The sequence below is a fragment of the Nuphar pumila genome, chromosome 6 (assembly GCF_984573655.1).
Source record: "Nuphar pumila chromosome 6, dmNupPumi1.hap1.1, whole genome shotgun sequence".
Classification (NCBI taxonomy): Eukaryota; Viridiplantae; Streptophyta; class Magnoliopsida; order Nymphaeales; family Nymphaeaceae; genus Nuphar; species Nuphar pumila.
Window position 1 is genome coordinate 115,844,013 of NC_143254.1, and position 23,398 is coordinate 115,867,410.

At 38.4% G+C, this 23,398-nt stretch overlaps 1 protein-coding gene across 1 annotated transcript; it reads right to left on the minus strand.

The window, feature by feature from the left end:
• Positions 1-1,526: 1,526 nt before the first annotated feature.
• Positions 1,527-21,939, minus strand: LOC149835825 (high mobility group B protein 9-like). The gene is made up of 7 exons (XM_090009659.1): positions 21,880-21,939; positions 4,082-4,296; positions 3,913-3,991; positions 3,580-3,745; positions 3,323-3,457; positions 2,886-3,241; positions 1,527-1,760 (listed from the first exon to the last, which is right to left on the minus strand). The coding sequence occupies exons 1-7, from the start codon at positions 21,937-21,939 to the stop codon at positions 1,527-1,529; spliced, it is 1,245 nt and encodes a 414-aa protein (XP_089865785.1).
• Between the last annotated feature and the right edge of the window lie 1,459 nt (positions 21,940-23,398).

Consider the following 23,398-nt stretch of genomic DNA (forward strand, 5'->3'; position numbering starts at 1 on the left):
GCTTCCGTACCAGCTGGGCGGGTGGTCCTTCTCTTACTGCCTCCCCTCCCACCGCTTCACTTCCATTCCAGTTGTGAGAGGTGTACGCCTCAGAGGCGAAGCGCAGGCTCAACGCCTCGCTTCGCCTCATCGCATTTAACAACCTTGAGGAAGATGATTAACTTAATTTAAAAAATGTCTCGAAACATTTTGCTTTCACCTCTTATAATATAGAGGTTTTATCCCCAAAAATCTCTTTTTAGATGGGGTTGAATGAGATAGCTGGATGGGTTAGGTCATGCTATCATAACTGAGAGATCTCGATCTCAAATCCTACAAGGATCATCTCCCGTCTTGATTAAGGTTCCCTTTGGAAACTGGTAGAGGGATGAAAATTATGTATTTGAAAAAGTGGCAGCTGCCAAATTATGTATTTGGTAAAGGTGGTAGCTATCAATTTCATTCTTTAGTGTAAATACAAAGGAGACAGCACCTCACTTCCCATCCCAAATGCATAAACACCTATCCCATCTACCACTTACCAAACGTCTACCGCCAAGGTAATTTGACTAAGTTTTTACCAACTGCGTCAATTCCCATCTCAGCTATTAATTTCCTAACAGAGCCTAAAAAGAAAATCACTCTTATGTTCACCATGGATTAGGATTACTCTTGGATTGGCATTCTACTAATCTGGTTCTTTGCTGCTACTGGATTCTTTTTAATGACAGCTGGATCGGCATAGTTCAGGCCTTCCGGGCCTTGTTGCTTTGAGGCATGATAACTTGGGGTACACTATTGTGATTATTCAATCTTCTACTGTTAATTTACTTAAATTAAAAGCTAAGACTACCATTTATCATGTTTGGCATGCTCAATTTATTTTCCATGTTGGAAAAGTTGGTCTCAATTTGCCAGGTGCAACTATAAAAGTACCCTTTATTCTTTGGAAAACGTACTTGACTTCTTTTTTCTGTCCTAATAAAAGATCCACTATAATTGTAAACTAGCTGCATATTTTCAGATAGGCCATCATTTCTAGCTCCTTAACAGTTTATATCTTAAACTGTCCTATATGCTTCTAGATGCACTTGTTTTTTCCTTAATCTAAACTCATTAATGAGCTCATCGTTGCTGATTCACTAAAAATCATGCTTCTGATTGAATAGATTTGATGAGAGACTTTGATTTCTATTTCACTAAATTTTTTTTAAAGGTAAGCAACCTGAATCTCTCCTCTCACTCAATCTACATAGGTTGCGAGGGACGGGAAGTTTGCTTTTAAAGAAGGTTGATAATTTATGCTAGTCTTTTAGTTAAGGAGTTGTTTGCCTTGCAAGCAAAGGAAACACTACCATCCATTAACAACAGCATATAGTTTTAAATCGCCACATACAAAGGTTTACAAAATCAATGCCCTCCACAAAAAAGTACAAAAAACTTGCTACATAATCAGGACTAAAACAAATGGTATTTTTCTCAATTCAACATAAGCAAATAACCTGTTTTTCTCCATGTTCCTGTAGTACCAAGCCTAGTCATATTTCCTATTTCTCATCGACGTTCCCTGCATGCGTTGGGGAGGCAATATCACTAGGCAAGTTAGAGCTAGTCGTTGTTCGAACAGCTTGATCAGCTAATGAGGATGATGCAGCACGTCTCCTCCTTTGTCTCCCCTCACTCATCCCTTCCATTGGTTGGGAAAGCTTCAACCTTTCTCTGTATTCCTGCATCTCTCTCTTGTACCTCTCTTTGTCCTTCATACCACAAACGTTGTAAACCTGCAATCAACACACATTGAGAATCTAAGAAACAAGAAATGAACACTAAAGAGAGAACCAACAAGAGGAGTCGACCAAGTTTTTGAAGGAATCCCAGCACTGTGACTTGGTTTGGCTAGAATTTAAGGGCAAGAGAAAAGTGTGGTTGGTCAGCTCGGCAGATGCTCAGTCTGGTCCTACTAGCTCAAGAAACTGAACCCAAGTTAGTCTCGAGCAAGATCCTGTTACACTTAATACAACCAGAACTATATATGTAAACCAAAATCAATTTGTGTGGTCTCTTAAAATCATCTTTGAGATAAATCAAAACATGTGCAGGATCGCCAACAGAACCATCATATTTGATGACCATCCATGAACTGTTCGGATTACATCATGTATTGAACAGACTCAAAATCTTCTACAACCTGTCGGATGGTTGTACTTAGATTAAGCATATAGGAAACTTGCACCAATATGCAAGAGTCATACCATCCCTCACCTGCTTAGAAGCTCACACGAGCAGTATATTCACAACGGACCTTATAAATTATTGTCGATGGGCGAAGTTTATGGCCACACACCGACTATTTCATGCTCAAAGCTATATCACAGAGACAAGGCACACGGTACGACACAAAATTTTGTAAAACACGGAAACAGTCGAACAATTTTATATATAACGCGCATATGAACTATGTACATTCAAGCTTCTTGGTTTCATTAATAAAGTACAAATATCATCTTAAGTGCGAATTATTGAACAATTCTAACTGGTTATGATTAAAAAGATTTAATAATGATCTAACTTAAAAATTCAAGTATAATGCAGCCAATGAAATGATTAAAAAAAACACATTCAAGTAAATGGAGTTCAAACAATTAAGGTCATAGAAAGAAACAGATAAGACCAGAAACAGTCTTGACTGTGTTCGACACGGGTTTGATTGTCTATGAAATGTCAAGGTGTCTTCGTGCCTGGTGGCGTGTCGTGTCAATAATAAGACATATGCTAGGTGAAGTGTCTTAGTGAGGTAGACTCGAGACATACTGACTGTCTGGTTTCTGCAAACGCAGATAGATAGGCTAGGTAGAAAGCCTTGGCTCATTAAATAGTAGTAGGAAAGAGCGACACAGCAATTTTACCACCCTCTCTTCCTCGGTGAGCTTGTTCCATGACTCCCCAATCATTTTGCTGAACTCACGCTCTCTTTGAGGGTACAAGGACTTGAGCTTGGAGTGCTTCTCTGCAAAGAAGAAATTGTAGGCACTCCTGTTAGGCTTGGGGTGATTGGGATCCCTCCTCCTCCCTTTTCTTCGCCGGCGAAGATGACCGGATGGCGGTGCGCCATTTGCATTGCCACCATTTTTGTCTTCTGACCTTCCCGGGTGATATAGCACGCCGTGCAGAACTTCTGATCCCAGTTTCACACTCACCAAGTATCCATGATCGAACTTCCCATCAATGATTCCAACCACGGTAGAATTCATTGGTGTTGCAGCTGAACATCAACTATATATCAGAAAAATTGGACCAGAAAAAGAAAACTCAAATGCATGCAGTGAAGAGTTGAAATAGTAACCTCCAATTTGCAGAGTGGTCTTGTTTCTTCTCCTTTTCTTGGTTATTTGCTGTTCTTGGTTTACAGGTTCAGAGGCAGTCTCAGAAACTTCACTGTTTGCAGGTCGGTGTGACGGGCTTTTAACAGACAAGGAAACTGAAACAGGATAAAAAAATTGAAGCAAAAACCAACAAGAGAACCTAGACAACAAAAAAGACAATACCATCCAAGGATACTGAAAAAAAAACAGACAAAAGTTTGTTTTCTTTAGTATTTACCTGCAGCTGCTGGTACTAAAGGTCCCCCCATCTTAAAAAAGTAAACCTGCTCATAATGATGAAGCAAAGTAATGTAATACTTCCTCAACACGAAGGATGCACTTGTGGTTGTGGGTGGAAACTTGAAAACAGCAATCACCTCCTTCCATTTTCTATCTGCAACAACCTAAACAGAAAAACCGGATACTATAAAAACAGGAAAATAGAAGAAACATATGCACAGAACAACATCAATCAAAACCAAAAACCTGCGTTTTCTTTATTCCTTCCAATATTATCTTCATAAATTTGTCAAAAGGTCAGGAAAGAACACATAATGCATAAAAAGCAAACCTTTTCCAAACCACCCCTCCGTGTTACTTCCACATAAAGAAGGTGCAAGTCCAGCTCCTTCCCTCCAATGACCGGAATCCTTCCAATAGAACAAAACAATATTTAACTTTTTCTGGGTATGTTCATATCTTATTTTACACCAGCAACAGTAGCTATGGGATAAACTTACATGAATCTTGTACCAAGGGAAGAATGAAACTTCCTCAGTGTATCCATGAAAACCACCGAATCCTTGACCACATCTTCATGTGAGGAAAGAGCAGAAGGATATATCTTCTCGTCCTTCAAAATTTCCGGCTTCTTTTCCGGCAAAGTTTGCACATTCTCTTTGTTGTCTAACATGAGGCCCAAGTATTTCCGGCCACCCAAATGTCCAAATCCTGCCTGTGAGTCGGAAAGGAAAGAAAGAGGCAGAAGTTTTCAATAATGAGAGAGAGAGCAATAACCAGAACAATAACCAAGTGACCAACCAGACTTAGGTCGTACTGTTATTGCTAATTGCTCTTGCGGTCTTGTTGGGTCTTAGAAGCAAAAAGAAAGCTTGGTTTAAAAGAATGAAAGAGGTAGAAGTTTTCAATGAGAGAGAGAGAGAGAACTAAAACCATAACCAAATGACCGACAAGACTAGGGCTTACTGTCATATTTCCGTAGAGAGAGAGAAAGGGACACCAATAACCCAAACCATAACCAAATGACCAACCAGACTTGGGGTCTCACGGTGATTACTCTTTTACTCATGTTGGTCTTTAAAGCAAGACTGCAGTATAGTATTTTATGCATATAAAAAACACCCAGGTTGAGTGTTGCTAAGGAAAACCATTATTGTGATGATGGACGCGTGGAGGCTAATGGCTACTATTTAATGGATTTTTTAAAAAATCGTCTTAGTCTTCGGCTGGTTAGCTAATAGAGAGGAGACATGCAATAAAACATAATTGCTGTTTCAGAATGTCAGCAGCTTCTGATTTTGCCCTCACTTGGGAAGTCGGTACTCTTAGCTTTTCTTCCTGCAGGCCTACATCTCTCTCTCTCTCTCTGACCGTATCACGTATCGTATCTTGGCCGTACCTATTCAGGATTAACATCTCTCCTGCGCCACCTTTGACCTCCTGCTCCCATGCAAAAGCAGGTCAGGTTGTCCACATTTTCCAACCATGCCCCCTCCCTCCCCCCTTCCTTTTGCATTAATTAGTTGGCCTGTAGATACTTACCTACTCTCTCTCTCTCTCTCTGATTACTGGCTTACTGCCAAACTCCCTAGCCCCTACGAGCCTAGGCTCGAGCTAGTTGGCCCGAGTCGGTAGGCTCACCCTCATGGGTCGCATCAAACAAGCCTAGAGCAGAGTTTTGTTTCATATATTACAATAGTTGCACTCATATTATTGAGAAAGATCTCCTAATGTTAGTGTTCAGGCCTTTTGTTTTCAACGCTCTTGGTGACATTTTGCTTTTGTATGGATAATACATTATACATAACCTGTAAAGCTGACAGCATGGCAGGTTGAAGCTTGATTTTGGGGTTTGATCTTAAGTCACAGCATCAAAACTACGAAGTTATTGCGCCGATGGATATGAGCCCAGAGAAGTAAACCATCTATCTCATAAACGAAAAGAGCCCAGACGTGAGCTCCACTTCACTTGGACCCCTGCGATAGGAATGGTGTCCAATTGGAGTTGGATCCTTGATCATATTGCACATGTAGGTGTTTGAATGCCACTTGTCACAAAGACACAACAAAAAATTGCAGGACACGCCATTCTTGTGCAATTTGTCTTTTCTTTTTTTTGAAAATAAATGAAGAAAGATTTTATTCGAACAAGCAGTGTAGACGATACAGATGTAGAAACAATAGATTTTCAGATGAACCACCGAGGTGGTATCCCATGTGGTAAGCGGGGCCCTGTGTGAAGCTGACAGGATTCAATCCCTCGGCCACATGGGCCGGCTGTGGTTCTGGGAGGGGTCCGCCTAACCCCAGCTTGCCTTTCAAAAAAAAAATATAGATTTTCAGATGGAATAATTACAGATGAGCGAGAAATTAGAGGTACTTCATCAAATAAATGGTCCGAGCAGACGAATCCCAATCCACGAAAGGTCCTGGTTCGGCCATGCTGTGTAGGCTGAGTGAAACATATATGATTGAATGGCCACTCACATCGCGATTTCTACCATTGAAAAGCCTGTCATTTCTCTCCTTCCAAGTCTGCCACCATGCCTAAGAAAGCCAACGCTTTTAAACCCAACGCTATTTCTTAGAAAACTTAAGAAATGAGGGCTCAAAACCAAATCCCTGAGGATTGAGCTTGGACATCATGTTTAAATCCCTCTAAGTTGAAAAGAGATTGAAAGAAGGAACAAGACCGAAACAGGTGTATGGCGAACTCCAAGTCTTGCTCACACATGCAACAATGATTTCGAAACTGCACCCCCCATTTTTGGATATGGTGGAGAGTATTGACATGACTAGCTAACAAGGTCCAAGACAGAAATTGCGCTCAAGGTGAAGAACCCACATCCCAAACTGATCCCATCGGCAACCAATCCACGCCTGGATCTATGCACGCTGCATAACAATAGGCAATCGAGAACTCACCATTTGAGGTGAAGGACCATTTGATACTCGACCCATCGTCGGATGCAACTAAGAAAGATAAAAATATCTGAAAAGATTTGAATATGGCCTTCCACATGAGGGAACCTCTTTTTCAAGAATAGTGCTCAAGCCATTCAAGTGGGGAATCACCCAATTTGTATTCATTAGAAACAAAGGGAGGCACACCATGATAATAAATGAGATCATGCTTGTGATGTGAAATTGGGAAACACATTTTCTAGAGAGCAGATCAAGTGATTTGGCATCCTCACCGTCTACAAGATCACCTGATCTACTCTTCGTTTTTTGAGCTCACTAACCACACTCATAGGCATAAACATGAACAAACTTAGCGTAGTTGGATTCTAAAGGAACCTACATGTAAAATCCATAAATTTCTTAAAATTTTCAAAATGAATAAAAGATGAATTTTTGTGAGTTATTTAGTTAAATACCATTTTTTGACAAATTATCAATCAATTAATTAGCAAATTCATTATCGATAATAATTCAACATTTATTCAAGTTATTAGATATTTAATCAAAGAATTCATGAGGTTTTTATAAGGTATTTGGATCTTCGAAAGATTCAGATCAACCCAAATGAGTTTGGTAGGGTTTAGACTCATATAGGGGTTCAAACCAAGCATAGATGAGATTTGGATCTATTTGAGACGCAAATAGATCCCCTATGATGTGGAAAAGTGTTTTGGATCTATTTGAAGATACAATTGGATCATACTAAGCAAAGTGAGTTTCAAATCTATTTAAAGACCCAAATGGATTCCACTAAGTAAAAAATGATTTTTTGTTCTATTTGGAGACCCAAATGCATCCCGTTAAAAAACAAGATATTGGATCCACTTGGATACCTAATTGAATCCCATTAAGAAAAAAAGATTTTGGATACATTTAGAAGACTCAAATAGATCCTACAAAAATAAATGTATATAATATGATTTCGGATCCACATAAGATCCAAATGAATTTAATTAAATATATATGGTTTTAGTGTGGTTTTAGAAATTGTTCATGTTGCACATTTTTTTTGAGAAAAATATATATTTATGAAACTATTGGATTTTTTGAGCAAAAATACATGTGTGCAAAAAGTTTCAAAATTATCCATATGTGAATATTTCAAATATGTTTTAAATAAAGACATATATGTTCAAGATTTAGAAGCATATTCACGTATTTTGATTTTTTACGAACATGCACCTACGAGTGTATTTCAGAATTTATGAAATATTTTAGCATGATGTTTATGCTTATAAATGATGAAATGCATATTGAACTATGTATGTATGTATTGCATAATGTCCATTATGAAAAGCATGTTATGAAATTGTTATGGCTCGAGCCCGATAGAATGGCTCACAACCTTGTGGGGTCAATTGGATCGATATGTGATAGTTCCCTAAAGAGGTGGCCAATAACCTAATGATAAGGTTAATTGAAATGATACGTCCTTATGCTAGTAGAGGCTATTGAAGCAGTAAAAGATTAATTATCGTTTAAAGCATGTATGTTAAGAGAATTAGTCAAATAATAAAAAATATGTATAATAATTCTCTTATAGCTTATAATGAGAGAGTAAGTGATACATAAGACTCCATGAGATATTGTTAAGGACGAAAGATTATTTTCCTAGTCATGAAGATAGGGGATAGCTACCACCGAGGCCACAGGGTGGTAGTGGATAAGGCTTCAGTTAAAAATAAATTCTGATATATAGGGTTGTGGGTGTTAGAGTTTCTCTCTCGATTGTATCATCCCTCACCCTAAGATCGGAGAGGATGTACAAGGCCAGGATAATAAAATACAAGTTGATTGAATATACCCATAGGTCAAGCCTCTAATCTGTATATCTATGGTGTACCCATAGAGAGTTATAAAAAAGAAATAGAAGTGTATCGTGCATATAGTGAAGCATGTTATGCACCATCTAAGAAAAAAATATAAATGAAATGAATTATAAGTTATTCATGACTACGATGATTGATTCGTTTGCACTAGTAAGTCATGCATAAATTGGATAATCATGCATGGATAAGACTATTGCCTATAATATTGAACTGTTATTTATTTGTTTTGATAATTACTTATTTACGTGAAAAGACTGTTATTTCATGTATGCCTACTTCTATGCAAGTATGTTGTATTATTGTATTTCTGTTGGGGGATGTTCTAAACTCCTACTAAAACCATTTTAGGCATTGAGTAGCTAAGACAGCGATTGCGGGAAGCTGAGATGGCATCACAGAGTCAGTCATTTTCCTTTATCCAAAATTGAGTTTTTTGACAAACTTTACTAGTAAATTACTCTATCTAGTAAAATTTACTAGTTTTTCCAACACAACTACATTTACAAAATCTAGAATAACTTTACTAGTTTTTGGACAACCTTTAGAGTGGTTTGATCAAGATATTTGTTAACTATTGTTTGGAAAAAACAAATTGTACTTGTATCTCATTCTTCTTAACCTTCTCATGAACAAAGAGAGTTACAAAAGTAAATTTTAATATATCAGGTTGTGGATGTTGGTGTTTCTCTCGCGACTCTATCGTTTCTCACCTTCAAAATTAAGAGGATGTGGAAGGTCAGGGTAATAAAATATAAGTTGATTGAATATACCCTTAGACCACGCCTCTAATCCGTTTATCTATGTCGTACCCACAGAGAGTTATGAAAGAGAAAGAAAAGTGTATCGTGCATATACTAACACATGGTATGCACAATCTAAGAAAGAAAATGTAAACAAAAAGAATTATAAGTTATTCATGTCTACGATGGTTGCTTCTATTGCACTGATAAGTCATGCATAAATTGAATAAGCATGCATGAATAAGACTATTGCATATGAAATTGAACTAGTATTTATTTGCACTGATAATTCCTTATTTACATGAAAAAACTATTATTGCATGGATACCTATTTCTATGCAAGTATGTTATGTTATTGTATTCCTTCTAGTGGTTGTTCTGACCCCCTCCTAAAACAATTTTAGGTATTGATTAGCTGAGACAGAATGATTGTGGGAAGCCAAGGCAACATCACAAGGCTAGTCATTTTTCTTTCTTGAGAACTGAGTTTTTGGACAAATTTTACTAGTTGTGTTAAAAAACATTACTATAATTTCAGATTTTGTAAATTACTATGTCTATGAAATGAAATCATTTTGGTAAATGTTAACTGCCTTAAATTCAATATTATTATGATTGATCATTATGTAACTCGCACGAGGTTTTGACCAAAAGTTAGGAATGTTTTTGCTGATACTTAGAAAAGAAAAGTTTATTTTTTTTGCATTTTTCAAGTTTTCAAATCTTAGGGCGTTACATTATTGATATCAAAGTTAAAAGAAAATACTGGTTTATGACATGGTCAGCAGACGGACATCACTCTGTAAATAATTTTCACTTGTTTAATTTATTGAAATTGTGATATTTATTATTGTAAGTTTGAAAGTTTGCAAGTGTAAACCTAGATCACCGATATTTATGTGAACTTATAAATTCTCTACTATACTAGATTGCCAGACAACATTCCCAGGGTTGAACTGCGCAGAGAATCTTCCTACTAGAAGCTCTTGATACTCTAATCGAGACTTGCTAGAACCTCACTAATAACGAGGGTAATGACAATGGTAAAGATGATGGACAAAGGAACTATAAAAGTAATCGGAACAATAATCATGAAGTCAGCTTCAAGCACTTCATGGTCTTGCATCTCCCGTCCTTCTTGAGGAAAGAGGACCTTGATGCAACAGATGAGTGGATCCGGGCAATTGGGGAGATATTTTAGGTACTACGAGTGCCTAAGGACTATAAAGTAACCTTTGGCATATACCAGCTGAAGGAGGATGCAAAAAGTTGGCGGGACACGGTTCATGAGATCCATTACACACCGTAACAACTGTAGGCCCTAACGTGGGCCCAATTTTCAAAGGTGTTCCTCGACACCTATTTTTTCCAGCATGTGAAGGACCATAAGAATCAAGAGTTCCTGAAATTAAAGCAAGGCATTCATATCATTGTGGAGTACACCATTAGGTTTAGACACCTAGAGAAATATTATCTACATGTCTATGTCACAGATAAGGAACACGCTCAAAAGTATGTGCATGAAGTTCGTGATGGGTTGTGGCAGACTGAAATTCTTCCAAGGAGTCTTAGACGACTAAGACTGGAGGCAACGGGAAGAGGCCTCAAAACTTTGCTGCTGGATAGAATAGAGGGCCACCAGCCAAAAGGGCATGATTTCAGCAAGGTGAAAACTTTTTATAATAGCCACATAACTATGTTTGCCTGAAGTGTAAGAGGCACCACATTGGCCAGTGCTACTTTGACATCGGCGCATACCTATACTATGGAAGGATGGAACACTTCATCAAGGACAATCCAAAGATTATGGCACAAAACAAGCAAAATGCAGCACCAAGAGGTCAACAACAACAACAGTCGCAAGAACAAAAGTGAGTTATAGGACATATTCATGCAACTAACAAAGAAGAACTGACAGACGATGCTGATGTGATAGAAGGTACCATCTCTATTGTGAACTTTGAGGCTAAGGTTATGTTTGATACTAGTGCCACACTTTTTTATGTCTACACATTTTGTTAGCATGATAGATATAATACTTGTTATATTAAGATATGCATTAGAGATTGTTACACTATCGAGCGATAGAATTATTAGCCAAAACTATTTGCCAAAAATAAAAGTTAACATTCTGGGGGAGAACCTCTCTGCCAACTTGATTATTTTAGACATGGTTCAGTATGATGTAATTTTGAGAATGGATTGGCTATACAAGCACTATGCTTGTGTGGATTGTCATAGGAGACAAATCCATTTTATTCGATTTAATTAGCTTATCCTGGAATATAGAGTCAATAAATTTATAAAGAAAGGAAATATAATCTCTACAGTAAAGGTTTAGCGATGTGTTTAGAAGGGGTATAAGGCCTTTCTAGCCAGCATTTTTGTGGTCAAACCCAGCACGACCCCTATGGAGGACTTGGATGTTGTAAGAGAATTCATGGATGTGTTTCCTGATGATCTTTTGGGACTACCTCTTGTGCAGGAGATTCATTTCTTGATAGAGTTGGTGCCTAGTATAACCTTAATCTCTAAAGCTCCATATCAGATGGCACTCGTAGAGCTGAAAGAGTTGAAAAAGCAACTGCAAAAACACTTGGATAAATGATTTATCCGACTTAGCATATCATCATGGGGAGCCCCTGTGCTCTTTATAAAAAATAAGGACATATCAATGTGGTTATGCATCGATTATCGTATGTTGAATCATGTAACTATAAAAAATAAGTACCCACTTCCACGTATAGATAACTTATTTGGTCAACTTAAAGATGCACATATCTTCTCCAAGATAGACCTCAAATCTGGCTACCACCAGTTGAGGATTTCAGAATCTGGTGTGCAAAAATCGACGTTCAGAATGTGTTATGACCATTATGAGTTTTTGGTGATGCTTTTTGGGCTAGCCATTGCACCTGCAACATTTATGAATCTTATGGATATGATATTTTGGCCCTTACTAGATCTTTTGGTGATTGTTTTTATTAATGACATCTTGATTTATTCGAAAAGCAAAGAAGATCACATAAACCATTTATGGATCATTTTGAAGACACTTAGAAAGCATAAGTTATATGCAAAATTCTTTAAGTGTGAGTTTTGGTTAGAGTATATCATGTTTTTGGGACACGTGATCTCAAAAAATAGAGTATTCGTGGACCCCACTAAGGTAATTATCCCATTGATAATTAAATCTCTTAATTTAATTTTTGAAATGGGTTTTTGTAAATAGATTTTAGATATCCTAATAGGCAAAAACGGTTTTGGATTGAAAACAACCTATGAATGTCACATACATTCATAACTTCTTAGGACTTGCTGGTTATTACCGAAGGTTTATTCATGATCTCTCCAAGATAGCAACTCGTATGACAAAATTGCTTCGCAAAGAAATTAAGTCATATTGACACAACAATGCGAAGAAAGTTTTCAGGAGTTCAGAAGAGGCTTACCTCAACTCATATACTTACACTTCTCCCAGGCGAAGGAGGATTTATTGTATATGGTGATGCTTCAAGAATGGGTTTAAGTTATGTTCTAATGCAATATGGACAAGTGATCACATACACTTCTTGCCCATTGAAGGTGTACGAGCGTAATTACCCCACTCATGATGTAGAGTTAGCAATAGTAGTGTTCGCTCTCAAGATATGATGACACTATTTGTACGAAGAGCAGTTCAAGGTATTCTTCGACCACAAAACCTCAAGTATATTTTCTCTTAAATATGAGACAAAGAAGGTGGTTAGGCCTTTTTAAAGATTACAATTTTACTATCTCTTACCAATCAGGGAAAGCTAATGTTGTCATAGATGCCTTGATCAGAAAGGCAAGAAGTTTATCTTATGCCATGAGTAATAAGTGAAAGCTTCTCGAAGATCTCATTTCATGGAAACCTTTTGGTTTCAATTCTAGCAAGATGAGAATAATCAACATGGCTATTCGAATGGATATCATGGATCGGATAATAACTCAGTAGAAAGATCATCTAAACTTCTTTAGGATACTAGCAACTTGCCAACAAGATGAATGGGCTTTGCACTTAGAAGAAGATGACTTTCTATGGTTTGGCCAAAGATTATGGGCACATAAGGATCCACAATTAAGGAAGGATTTGCTTTACGATGCTCGTAGATCCAAGTTCACCATCCACCCTGACAGTACTAAGATATACAAGGACTTAAACATAACTACTGATGGAATGGGATGAAATATGAGATTGCTAAATACGTTTTAAGGTGTTTGATTTGTCAATAGGTCAAAATTGAATATAAAAGACCTGGCGATATGATGCAAGTTATAGATATACTATAACGGAAATGGGAAGGCATTACCATAGACTTTGTGGTAGGCCTGCCCAAGACTAGGCATTAGTGTGATGCTATTTGTGTTATTGTAGACCGCCTAACGAAGTTGACATACCTTTTGCTAATTCATGCAAATAATACTCTAAAGAGTCTTGCAGATTTGTATATTGATGAAATCGTTAGACTTCACGAAGTTCATTATCGATCATCTCAAATAGAGATCTGAGGTCTACTTCTAAATTGTTGGGACAATTGCAGAAAGCTTTGAGAACAAAGCTCAAGTTTAGTTCAGTCTTTCACCCTCAGACAAAAGGACAATATTAAATGATGATTCAGACCTTGAAGGACATGCTATGCACATGTGTACTGGAATGAAAGGGTGACTGGAGCAAATATCTAAAGTTGGTAGTGTTTACTTATAACAATAATTATCATTCAAGTATTGGAATGGCTTCATACGAGGCCCTATATGAGCGACCCTGCAAATCCCCAGTTTGTTGGAGTAAAGTTGGTGATGAGTCGGTAGAATCACCAATTATGCTTTGGTACTACACCGATCAAGTACAACTAGCTTGAAATAGACTCTTGATAGCTCAGAGTTGTTAAAAGAATTATGATGATTAGAGACATTGAGAACTTGCCTTTGCTATAGGCGATCATGTGTTCATTAAGGTCTCATCGATTTCAAGAAAGGCAAGCTTAATTTGAGATATGTTAGGCCCTTTGAAGTTGTTGAGAAGATCAGAGAAGCATCATATAAGATGGCACTTCCTCCCTTGTTTTTGAGCATTCATAATGTATTTTATATTTTTATGCTGAAAAAATACATGTCTAACCCGACTCATGTCATCCAGTAAATGGATCTTGAGATCCAGAAAGATCTTACAATTACAAAATAACCTATAGAGATTTTGAATTGATAAGAGCAAGTCTTGCAGAAGAAGACTACTTCCTTAGTGAAAGTACGATGGCAACACCATAGAATTAAGGAATGCACTTGGAAACCAGAGGAAGAAATGAAAGCGAAACATTCTGAATTGTTTAGTATGTAACTGTAAACAAATTTCGTGGATGAAATTTCTTTAAGGAGGGTGGGATGTAAAATCTGCAATTTTTTTCAGAATTTTTAAAATGAATAAAAGAGGAATTTTTATGAGTTATTTAGTTAAATATTGTTTTTCTGACAAATTATCGATTGATTAATTATCAAATTCATTATTGATAATAGTTCAACATTTATTGAAGTTATTAAATGTTTAATGAGGGAATTTATGAGGTTTTTAGAAGGTATTTGGATCTCCATATGATTCAGATCAATCCAAGTGGGTTTGGGTAGGGTTTAGACCCATATTGGGGTTTAAACCAAGCATAGAGGGGATTTGAATTCATTTGAGACTCAAATGGATCTTCTCTAATATAAAAAGTGTTTTAGATTCATTTGGAAACCTAACTGAATTTTACTAAGCAGAAGTGAGTTTCGGATCCATTTGGAGACCCAAATGGATCCCACTAAGTAAAAAGTGAGTTTTGAATTCATTTGGAGACTGAAATAGATCCTACTAAAAAAATAAGATATTAGATTATACTTGGATACCCAATTAGATCCCATTAAGAAAATGTGATTTTGGATCCATTTGGAATACCCAAATGGATCCTACAAAAATAAATTTATATAATAAGATTTTGGAATAACATAAGACCCAAATGAATTTAATTAAATATATATATAATACTAGAGATTGAATTTGGATTTAATGAGACCCAAGTGGGTCTCAGCAAATCCAAACCCAAATGCCCATCACCTCTACTCCTCACATCCCCATTAAAGCCCTCACATCAAGCGTACTACCTACTTCCCTTTTTCCTCACGTACTCACTCTCTCTCTCCTCTATAAATATCCCTCTTCACCCTTCACTCTCACTCACTTATCATCTCTCTCTCTCTCTCTCTCTCTCTCTCTCATGGTGGCTACCCTCCCTTCAAGTGAGCAGAAGTCACTGACACCCAGTTGGTACCCACTCCACCTTTTTTTTTCTTGACACCCTCTCTCTTTTCATGCACTACGAGATAGGTTTACGATAACTTAACATATATGCATAGTTTTAGGTTTTCTAAAATACATAGATTTTCATATTTATGTAGTTAAAAAAATATATACGTATATATATGGTTTCGAAAATTGTTCATGTTGCATATTTTTTGAGAAAAATGTATATTTATGAAAGCATTGGGTTTTTCAAGCAAAACTACGTATGTGTGTAAAAAGCTTTGAAATTATCCATATGTGAATATTTTGAATATGTTTTCAATAAAGACACGTATATGTTCAAGCTTTGCGAGCATATTTAGGTATTTTGAATTTTTATGAACATGCACCTATGAGTGTATTTCAGAATTTATGATATATGTTAGCATGATGTTTATGCTTATCAAAGATGAAATGCATATTGAATTATGTATGTGTGTATTGCATAATGTTCATTATGAAGAGCATGTTATAAAATTGTTATGACTTGAGCCTGGATGAGTGGCTCCTGACCTTGTGCACGGTCAACTGGATTGATATGTGATAGTGTTCAAAATGACATTATGTTGATAGAGGTTGTTGAAGCGGTAAAAGATTTATTATCATGTAAATCATATATGTCAAGAGAGTTAATCAAATGTTAAAGAATGTGTATAATAATTCTCTTATAGATTACAATAAGAGAGTAAGCGATACATAAGGCTTTATGGGATATTGTTAAGCATGAAATGTTGTTTTTTTAGTCACAAAGATAGATGATAGCTACTATCGAGGCCGCGAGGTGGTAATGAATAAGGCTTATGTTGAAAGTAAATTCTAATATATAAGGTTGCAGGTATTGGAGTTTCTCGCTTGACTGTATCGTCCATCACCATACGCCTAGAGAGGATGTGCAAGGCCAGGGTAATAAAATACAAGTTGATTGAATATACCCTTGGGCCAAACCTCTAATATGTATATCTGTGTCATACCCACAGAGAGTTATGAAAGAGAAACAAAAGTATATCGTGCATATAGTGAAGCATGACATGCACCATCTAAGAAAGAAAATATAAATAAAAAGAATTATCAGTTATTCATGCCTACGATGATTGCTTCGCTTGCACTGGTAAGTCATGCATAATTTAGATAATCATCCATGGGAAAGGTTATTGCCTATGATATTGAACTGTTATTTATCTGCACAAGATCACCTTGATTAAAATGGGTCAAGTCAAAGTATTTCACTATGCATGCCATCATATGCATTCTTTTTTGCATATTACTAACAAGTTTTCTTTGCAACTAGCATAATTTTTAGAAACTCAATTGTCCCATGTCCCATTTGAAAAAATCTACCCAGTCCTATCTTAGGATCATCTTGTAGATAGATGGACATTAGGTCCATAGGTTGTTCCACGGATTGATGATGCAATCCGAAACACATTTGACGAGCGTATAAATTGTTTTAAACTCAATCCTATTTCCAAGAGCACTTTTTTGAAAAAGGCACCATTCCATTCCATTCCGTCAAAAGTAAAAAATGTCTTAGTCGTTTCGATGCTTATGCCCAAAAAGCTTGTCTTTTCTTCGTGTTTTAAAAAAAAAAGTCTTTGTCTTTTGTTAAAAACATCAGTCATCTTTGTACAATTTTAAGTGACAAGACACTTGTTTCATCTTCGTCTGACCTCATTCAGCAAGACTTTCTGCTCACAACACTGAGTTCAAGAGAAAACCCTCATGTGAAACAAGGTACTAGCTTAGTCTGTAGTCCAACCATTTTAGTTAGACCTCCCTGCCTATCAAGTGGAAGGCCCTAGGGAGTCCCTCATGTTAAATTATCTATATGTCTTTAGCTAACGTCAACCATCAAGTTGTTTATGTCTTTTTGTTAAAGCTCTCTTTTCGAAAATGCTTTGTCAAAGCTAATTTTTCGCTCTTTTTAAAAGCCAATGTTTTTATTTCTTTGTTATCAATCGAGCTTCATATGTTCAACAATAAATAGTGGCATATATAGATGCAAATTTTGACCGAATCATTTTATGTCATGAATTTCATATCAAAATCCAATGTTTTTGGCATGTTATAAGGTTCTGCTAACTTAAACTTTATTTTTGGCCTTTAAAACGGTGTCCACAAGGTTTTTGTCCAAAAAAAATGTAAACTAAAGAATCTCATCTTTTCAACGAATAAAAAATCTTGTCAATCGAACATTAGAATAGAAAGTTATATCCAAAACAAGCTGACTTGTTTAATAAAAAACCTATTTTTCAAGTGAAGCCTATTTGTACTGCATTTTTTACCACTAAAACTATCGAATTTAGTTTTTCACTTAAAAGATGGATTAATGTTGAGGATGTTAGCTTTCAAACACAATAAAAATAATCACAAACAAACATCATAGTAGAAAGTTATGGTCAAAACAAGTTAGCATGTTAGGCCTATTTTACCTGATTTTGCTGACGACAAGTCAGGTTGTCGTTAGCATCTTTGCCCAAAAGCACTAACGACAACCTAGGTTATCATTAGCTTCTTTTTTTACCAAAAATTATTGTTAGCTCATTTTTTTTTGTCGAGAATTATCATTAACTCAGTTATCGTTAATACTAGTTATTGTTAATGTTTTGCCGCCCTTTTTCAGCACACCTCTTGAGTGGGATTTGCCCTCTTAGCCTTTCAAACTCAAAAATAGAAGGCCACCTATTCTCAAAACCACATTCTTGTTAAAAACCTGTTATCCAAGGCAATATACCTTAGACAAATCTCAACCTTTCATTTAAATTCAACGACCTAACAATCGTCCATTTAGACAGATCTCAGATACACAAGAAACATATCTGGAACCACCTAAAAAAACTATAAATAGAGAGTCTCACCCCTCTATTTTAGCATTTGAAATTCACGTCTACACTCTGTCAAATTCCATACAAGACCTAGCCTAGCTGACCTAGCCTAGCCAATTAAGTCAAAACCTAGTCTAGCCTAGAACCCAAATCCTTAGTCTCACCCATCTTTTAGAACCTGCACCTAGCTGAAGTGCTTTCCATGCTCCTCCACGTTCGTTAATAATGTAGAAAGGGCTACCTAAGTTCGATGTGTGACCTGGTTTCTATTTTTCTGTATCTTATATCTTTTATGCATTTCATCAAGTTTAGATTTGTCTAACGTTTTCATATTTGCTATTTTTTGTGATTTTTCCGAGTTTCGATGGCTCTTGTCTCCGAACTCGGTTTTCTTTTAGGTCTAAATTATGAAGGTACACAATTCTCTCAAACACTGCTACCCCGAAACGAAGATCGAGGATTCCTGATTTAGCTAATCCTTGTTCATCGGAGGAGGATATACTCTTTACCTTGAAGAACAGTCCCCATATACTTTCTTAAATTCCGGATCCATTTCAAAAATATATTTTAAAGTGAAAAACCTTGCTTTCTTTCAATTTTTTAAAAGCCTACAAGGAAGGTATCCACATTTGATTAATTACTTTGAATTTATTTTTTATTTTCTTCTCTCTAAACTGTATTCCTTGCTTACTTTTCATAGTTGATAGTGTAGTCATAGATAGGTAGATTTCTAGAATTTGAGCAACTTATTTGCATCAAGTCGTATTAGATCCTGAGATCTTCCACTTAATGATCGTGATGGCACACATTTTGAAGTGCAAGTTTGGAGAATCTACTGAAGTGTGTGTTGATCATCTCAATAAAATTAAGTAAAAAAGTTTGAGAAGATTAATGGATTGAATGAACAATTGGACACGATGGATCAAAATTTTGCAGCGATGCTAGAGATGTTCCTAGAGCGGTTTGATCGTTTGGAGCAGCGGTTGAGTGATTCAGATCCAACATCAATGAACTAGTCCCTTGTGCAAGTGGCTCCAATACTGGGTGTGCCGCCTCTTTATATTACCTTTGTTGGAGGTAGGTTTAGCCGTAGGAAAAAGGCCACCCAAATATTTGTTTTTACCATGGAGGAGGGCCACAACCATTATCCAGCAAAGCTTAGGCTTCATGACTCCAATCGGACTGGGCTTGATCGATGTCATGGAGCCACCTGATGGTGGGTAAAACCAATAGGGGTCCCGGCGGGTTTTCTTTGCAAATGGAGCCATGGGAAGCCGAACAAGGCACCAACCCTGGCTGAATTCCAACCAACGACAATCCACAGGCCATATTCGGTTGGCTAGGAGATGCTCTACTAGGGATGGCAGTGGGGCCCCGCCTCGCCCCGTTTTCACCGGGGATGAAGGGTATGAAACTGGGATGGAGGCGGGGACGAAGGTTAAAATCCATCCCTGTGCGGGGATGGACTTACACTTTTCCCTGCCCCGCCCCATCCCCGGTCCTTCTAAAGGATGGCAATAGACTACGGGAAACGGGGCCCTGCCCCGCCTCATCCCCGTTTGAACCGGGGATGGAGGACATGAAACGGGATGAAGGCGGGGGTGGAGGTTAAAATCCATCCCCGTGCGGGGATTGAGGTTCTAATCTTGAGACGGGGCGGGGGTGGAGACCCTGTCCCTCGCCCCGGTCCATTGCCATCCCTATGCTCTACTGGCGAGAGGGCCCCCTGGCCCACCACTCTCTCAGACAGTGTGGTGGGGTAACGCTCCTCATGCCCTAGGGTTTGAGTGGGCAAACAACCGAGCCTCATTTGGGAGAAACGAGTTCTTGACATAACCGGTTCAACTAGAAGCCGTTTCATGGGTCCAGAACCCACTTCCAACAGGTCTGGATTCTGGACCCATTTCAACCCAAAATTGGCCTAATCTAACTCATTTCAACCCATTTTTGTTTTCAAACTTTGCAGGTTGGATTCCAAACCCGTATTTTTGTCCCTATGTACGAAACTTAACCCAAAATGGATCTTAATGGACTCGGACGGAGCCCCAATTTTCATTTGGATCAGGTCAAGGCTAGACCCAATCATAACATTGTGGTTATGCATCGGGTCTAAACCAAACCTCTCTTACCCAAAACCCAATCCATAACTCTTCCCAATCAAATTTGGGTCCAACGAATCAATTAAACCCTGATTCAATCATGATCCAATTGGATTCTAACCAAACTTCTAACCGGAACCACCTGAACCCAAACCTAAACTAGATCCAAAACCAACCCAACCAATACCCAAACCATCTCCAACCGAATCCATCACTGCCCCATCCTCTATTAAATCCTATACCCAGTCCACCCTATCATGACCCAAACCCAGATTTTGGACCTATTAGAATCCAAGGTCCGCTTGGTTGCATGAATCCACAATCCACACATGGAGTTTAGCCAGGGCAGCATGCGTGTGATCAGAGACAAGGGAGAGTTTTTTCGGGCCCTTTCACAGAGGGCACTCCTTCCAACACACAGCTTAGAGTAGAGTAGCAGATAAGTTTGGAGAGCCCAATAATAAGAATGATGCTTGGCTCGTGCATCCTACTGGGTATATTAAGCGTCTTCCAGAGGCTAGAGGCGAGAAACCTGACCAGGATATGGATATCCCACATACTGATCCAAATCCTACGGTCCCCAGGAGCAAGAGCACCACTATAGACAGTGAAGGTGGACTTCTTGGAGTGTTGGGGTCAGTTGGATCTAGATGAGTTCTTTTCCTAGAATTACATAGTGGAGCGCTTCATGTGAAACCCCTGAGCATTACAAATAGGGATGGCAGACAAGGTCTCCGCCCCCGCCCCGCCTCAAGATTAGAACCTCCATCCCCGGCGGGGATGGATTTTAACCTCCACCCCCGCCTTCATCCCCGTTTCATGTCCTCCATCCCCGGTTCAAACGGGGATGAGGCGGGGCGGGGATATTGCGGGGAAAAGTGACTGGGACGGGTCGGGGATCATGGCGGGAACGGGGCGGGGCGGGGAAAAGTGTACGTCCATCCCCGCCTCCATCTCCGAACGGTGATGGATTTTAACCTTCGTCCCCGCCTCCATCCCCGTTTCATACCCTTCATCCTCGGTCCAAACGTGGCGAGGCGGGGCCCCGCTTTCCCCCGGTCCACTGCCATCCCTAATTACAAAGTGATGTTGGTGTCTAGGAAGCTGCTAGGATTAGCGTAGAAATGATGAACCCAGATGGAGTAGAGTCGGGCCGATCAAGGCTTGCCTCCGATTCAGGTTGAGAAGAAATGTGCAGATCTATGCGAGAAAAGCTCATCCCCCAAATTACATGCAATAAAAAGTCAAGTGACATGGTATATTGCTAGGCTTAAATCTTATAATTTTTGAACCGTTTGATTCTTTCACAATCCATAATGTAAACCAAGCATATCAATAAGCTCTTAATGTGAAGCAAACACAAAAAAAGTGGTGCCGAAGCTGAGTGTGATACATAGGATATTTTCTCAAGGTACCAAAAACTCATCTAACCCAGGGAGGGTGTTCCCATAACGTCAAAGTCTCGAGACAGATCAAAAGTAGGCATCACATGTTGAGGGGGATATATTACCCGGTATCGAGCTCGAGCCATCTTGCTTCCCAGTGCCCTATCCTGAACAAGCATGCCCATCTTGCGGAGCAGGAAGAACATGAAGAACCAAATAGAGAAAATGATAAAGTGCAGTCCAAGAAAGAGAATGTTATTATTATTCATGGGGATGATATTTATATCTTAATGCTTGATCATGCTAGCCTAGATCTCTATTTTTTTTTTTTGTTGAAGCCAAGCTCTTGGGGGAGAATGACGTAGGGGTGGGAGCCTGATCTGAATTGATCTAGGAAGAAAAAAGAAAGGCAAGAAGAAGCTAGAAGAGTATTAATCTCTGAATTCAATTTGGATTCAAATAAGATTGATCTAGAAAAAAGAAGAAAGGTAAGAAGAAGCTGAAAGAGTATTAGTCTTGAGAATCGATTTGGATCCAGATAGGTCCATTTCAGTCTTGCATTTTATTTGAATTTGTTTGGATTTTGGATTTATCTGAAATCCATTTAAGGCTAGGGTTTTCTCTTTCAAATATAAAATACATTGTTATTGTTATGAGATTTGTAATTAGCTTGGTTGATTAATTACTCTAAATTTGATTTTCTCTTTTCTTTTCTTCCTAAACTTTATTCCTTGCTTCTTCTTTTTTCATGGTTGATAGTATAATAGAGTAGATTTCTGCCAATCGGTCCACCGATTTTGCATTTGCTAACCCCCCCCCCCCCCCCCCCCCCCCCCCCCCCTAAAACAAGCCTGCATTTGCATTGCCATGGTAGGGCCCATGGAAATACAACGATTTTTGTGCATTTCTGTGGAAATCTTCTGGTTTCTGCGGCAGGCAAATGCACCCCAAATCTTCTTGGATCAGGCTTGGTCGTAAAAGGCACCTGCAGTCACCTAATTTTTTCCGATGAATGTTTTTTTTTTGACAGAGAAAGCTGGGGTTAGGCAGACCCCTACCAGTTATACAACCATACCATTTGAGATTCGAACTTGCGACACAAGGTGACGGTGTACTAATTTGCTCCAGCCAGACAAGCTGAGCCGCCGTTGGTCCAACAAATGGTTTTGATTTTAAGGGATAATACCATCCAATTAAGAATGATTCTCCGGCCAACACACACATCCAGATGCACGCATGCACCCCACTGAAATGAGAGAGAGAGAGAGAGAACCCTTTTGGACAGTCTAGCATTCCCATTTTCCCCGTTTAATCTTTTCGGGCCACTTGGTTTCTTTTTACCACTTTTGGCTAAAGGCGTTCAAGCCAAAGGACGATGAGAGATAGCCAGAGTGTGTGTCCCTTGCAGCAAGGCAAGGCCGTGGACGAGGGGGCTGCTCCAGGATTTTTTTTTTTAGGCAAGCTGGGGTTAGGCAGACGCCCACCAGTTATTATTCAACGTACCAATGGGGTTTGAACCTGCAACGTCCCACCACCAGGAAACGTGCACTGACAGCTCCTGCCAACCACGCGGAGCCCCCATTGGTGCTGCTCCAGGATTTTACGCTAAGGTGTGGCGACCATAGCTTGGCAAGACTTGCCAAT

What these genes read in the sequence shown, in the direction of transcription:
- LOC149835825 (XM_090009659.1), bottom strand. Translation starts at nt 21,939, where the DNA reads ATGGGCATGCTTGTTCAGGATAGGGCACTGGGAAGCAAGATGGCTCGA. An exon ending in TCCCTTGGTACAAGATTCAT is followed by an intron (nt 3,992 to 4,081) that starts GTAAGTTTATCC and finishes TTCTATTGGAAG; the next exon opens with GATTCCGGTCATTGGAGGGA. An exon ending in TTTAGTACCAGCAGCTGCAG is followed by an intron (nt 3,458 to 3,579) that starts GTAAATACTAAA and finishes ATCCTGTTTCAG; the next exon opens with TTTCCTTGTCTGTTAAAAGC.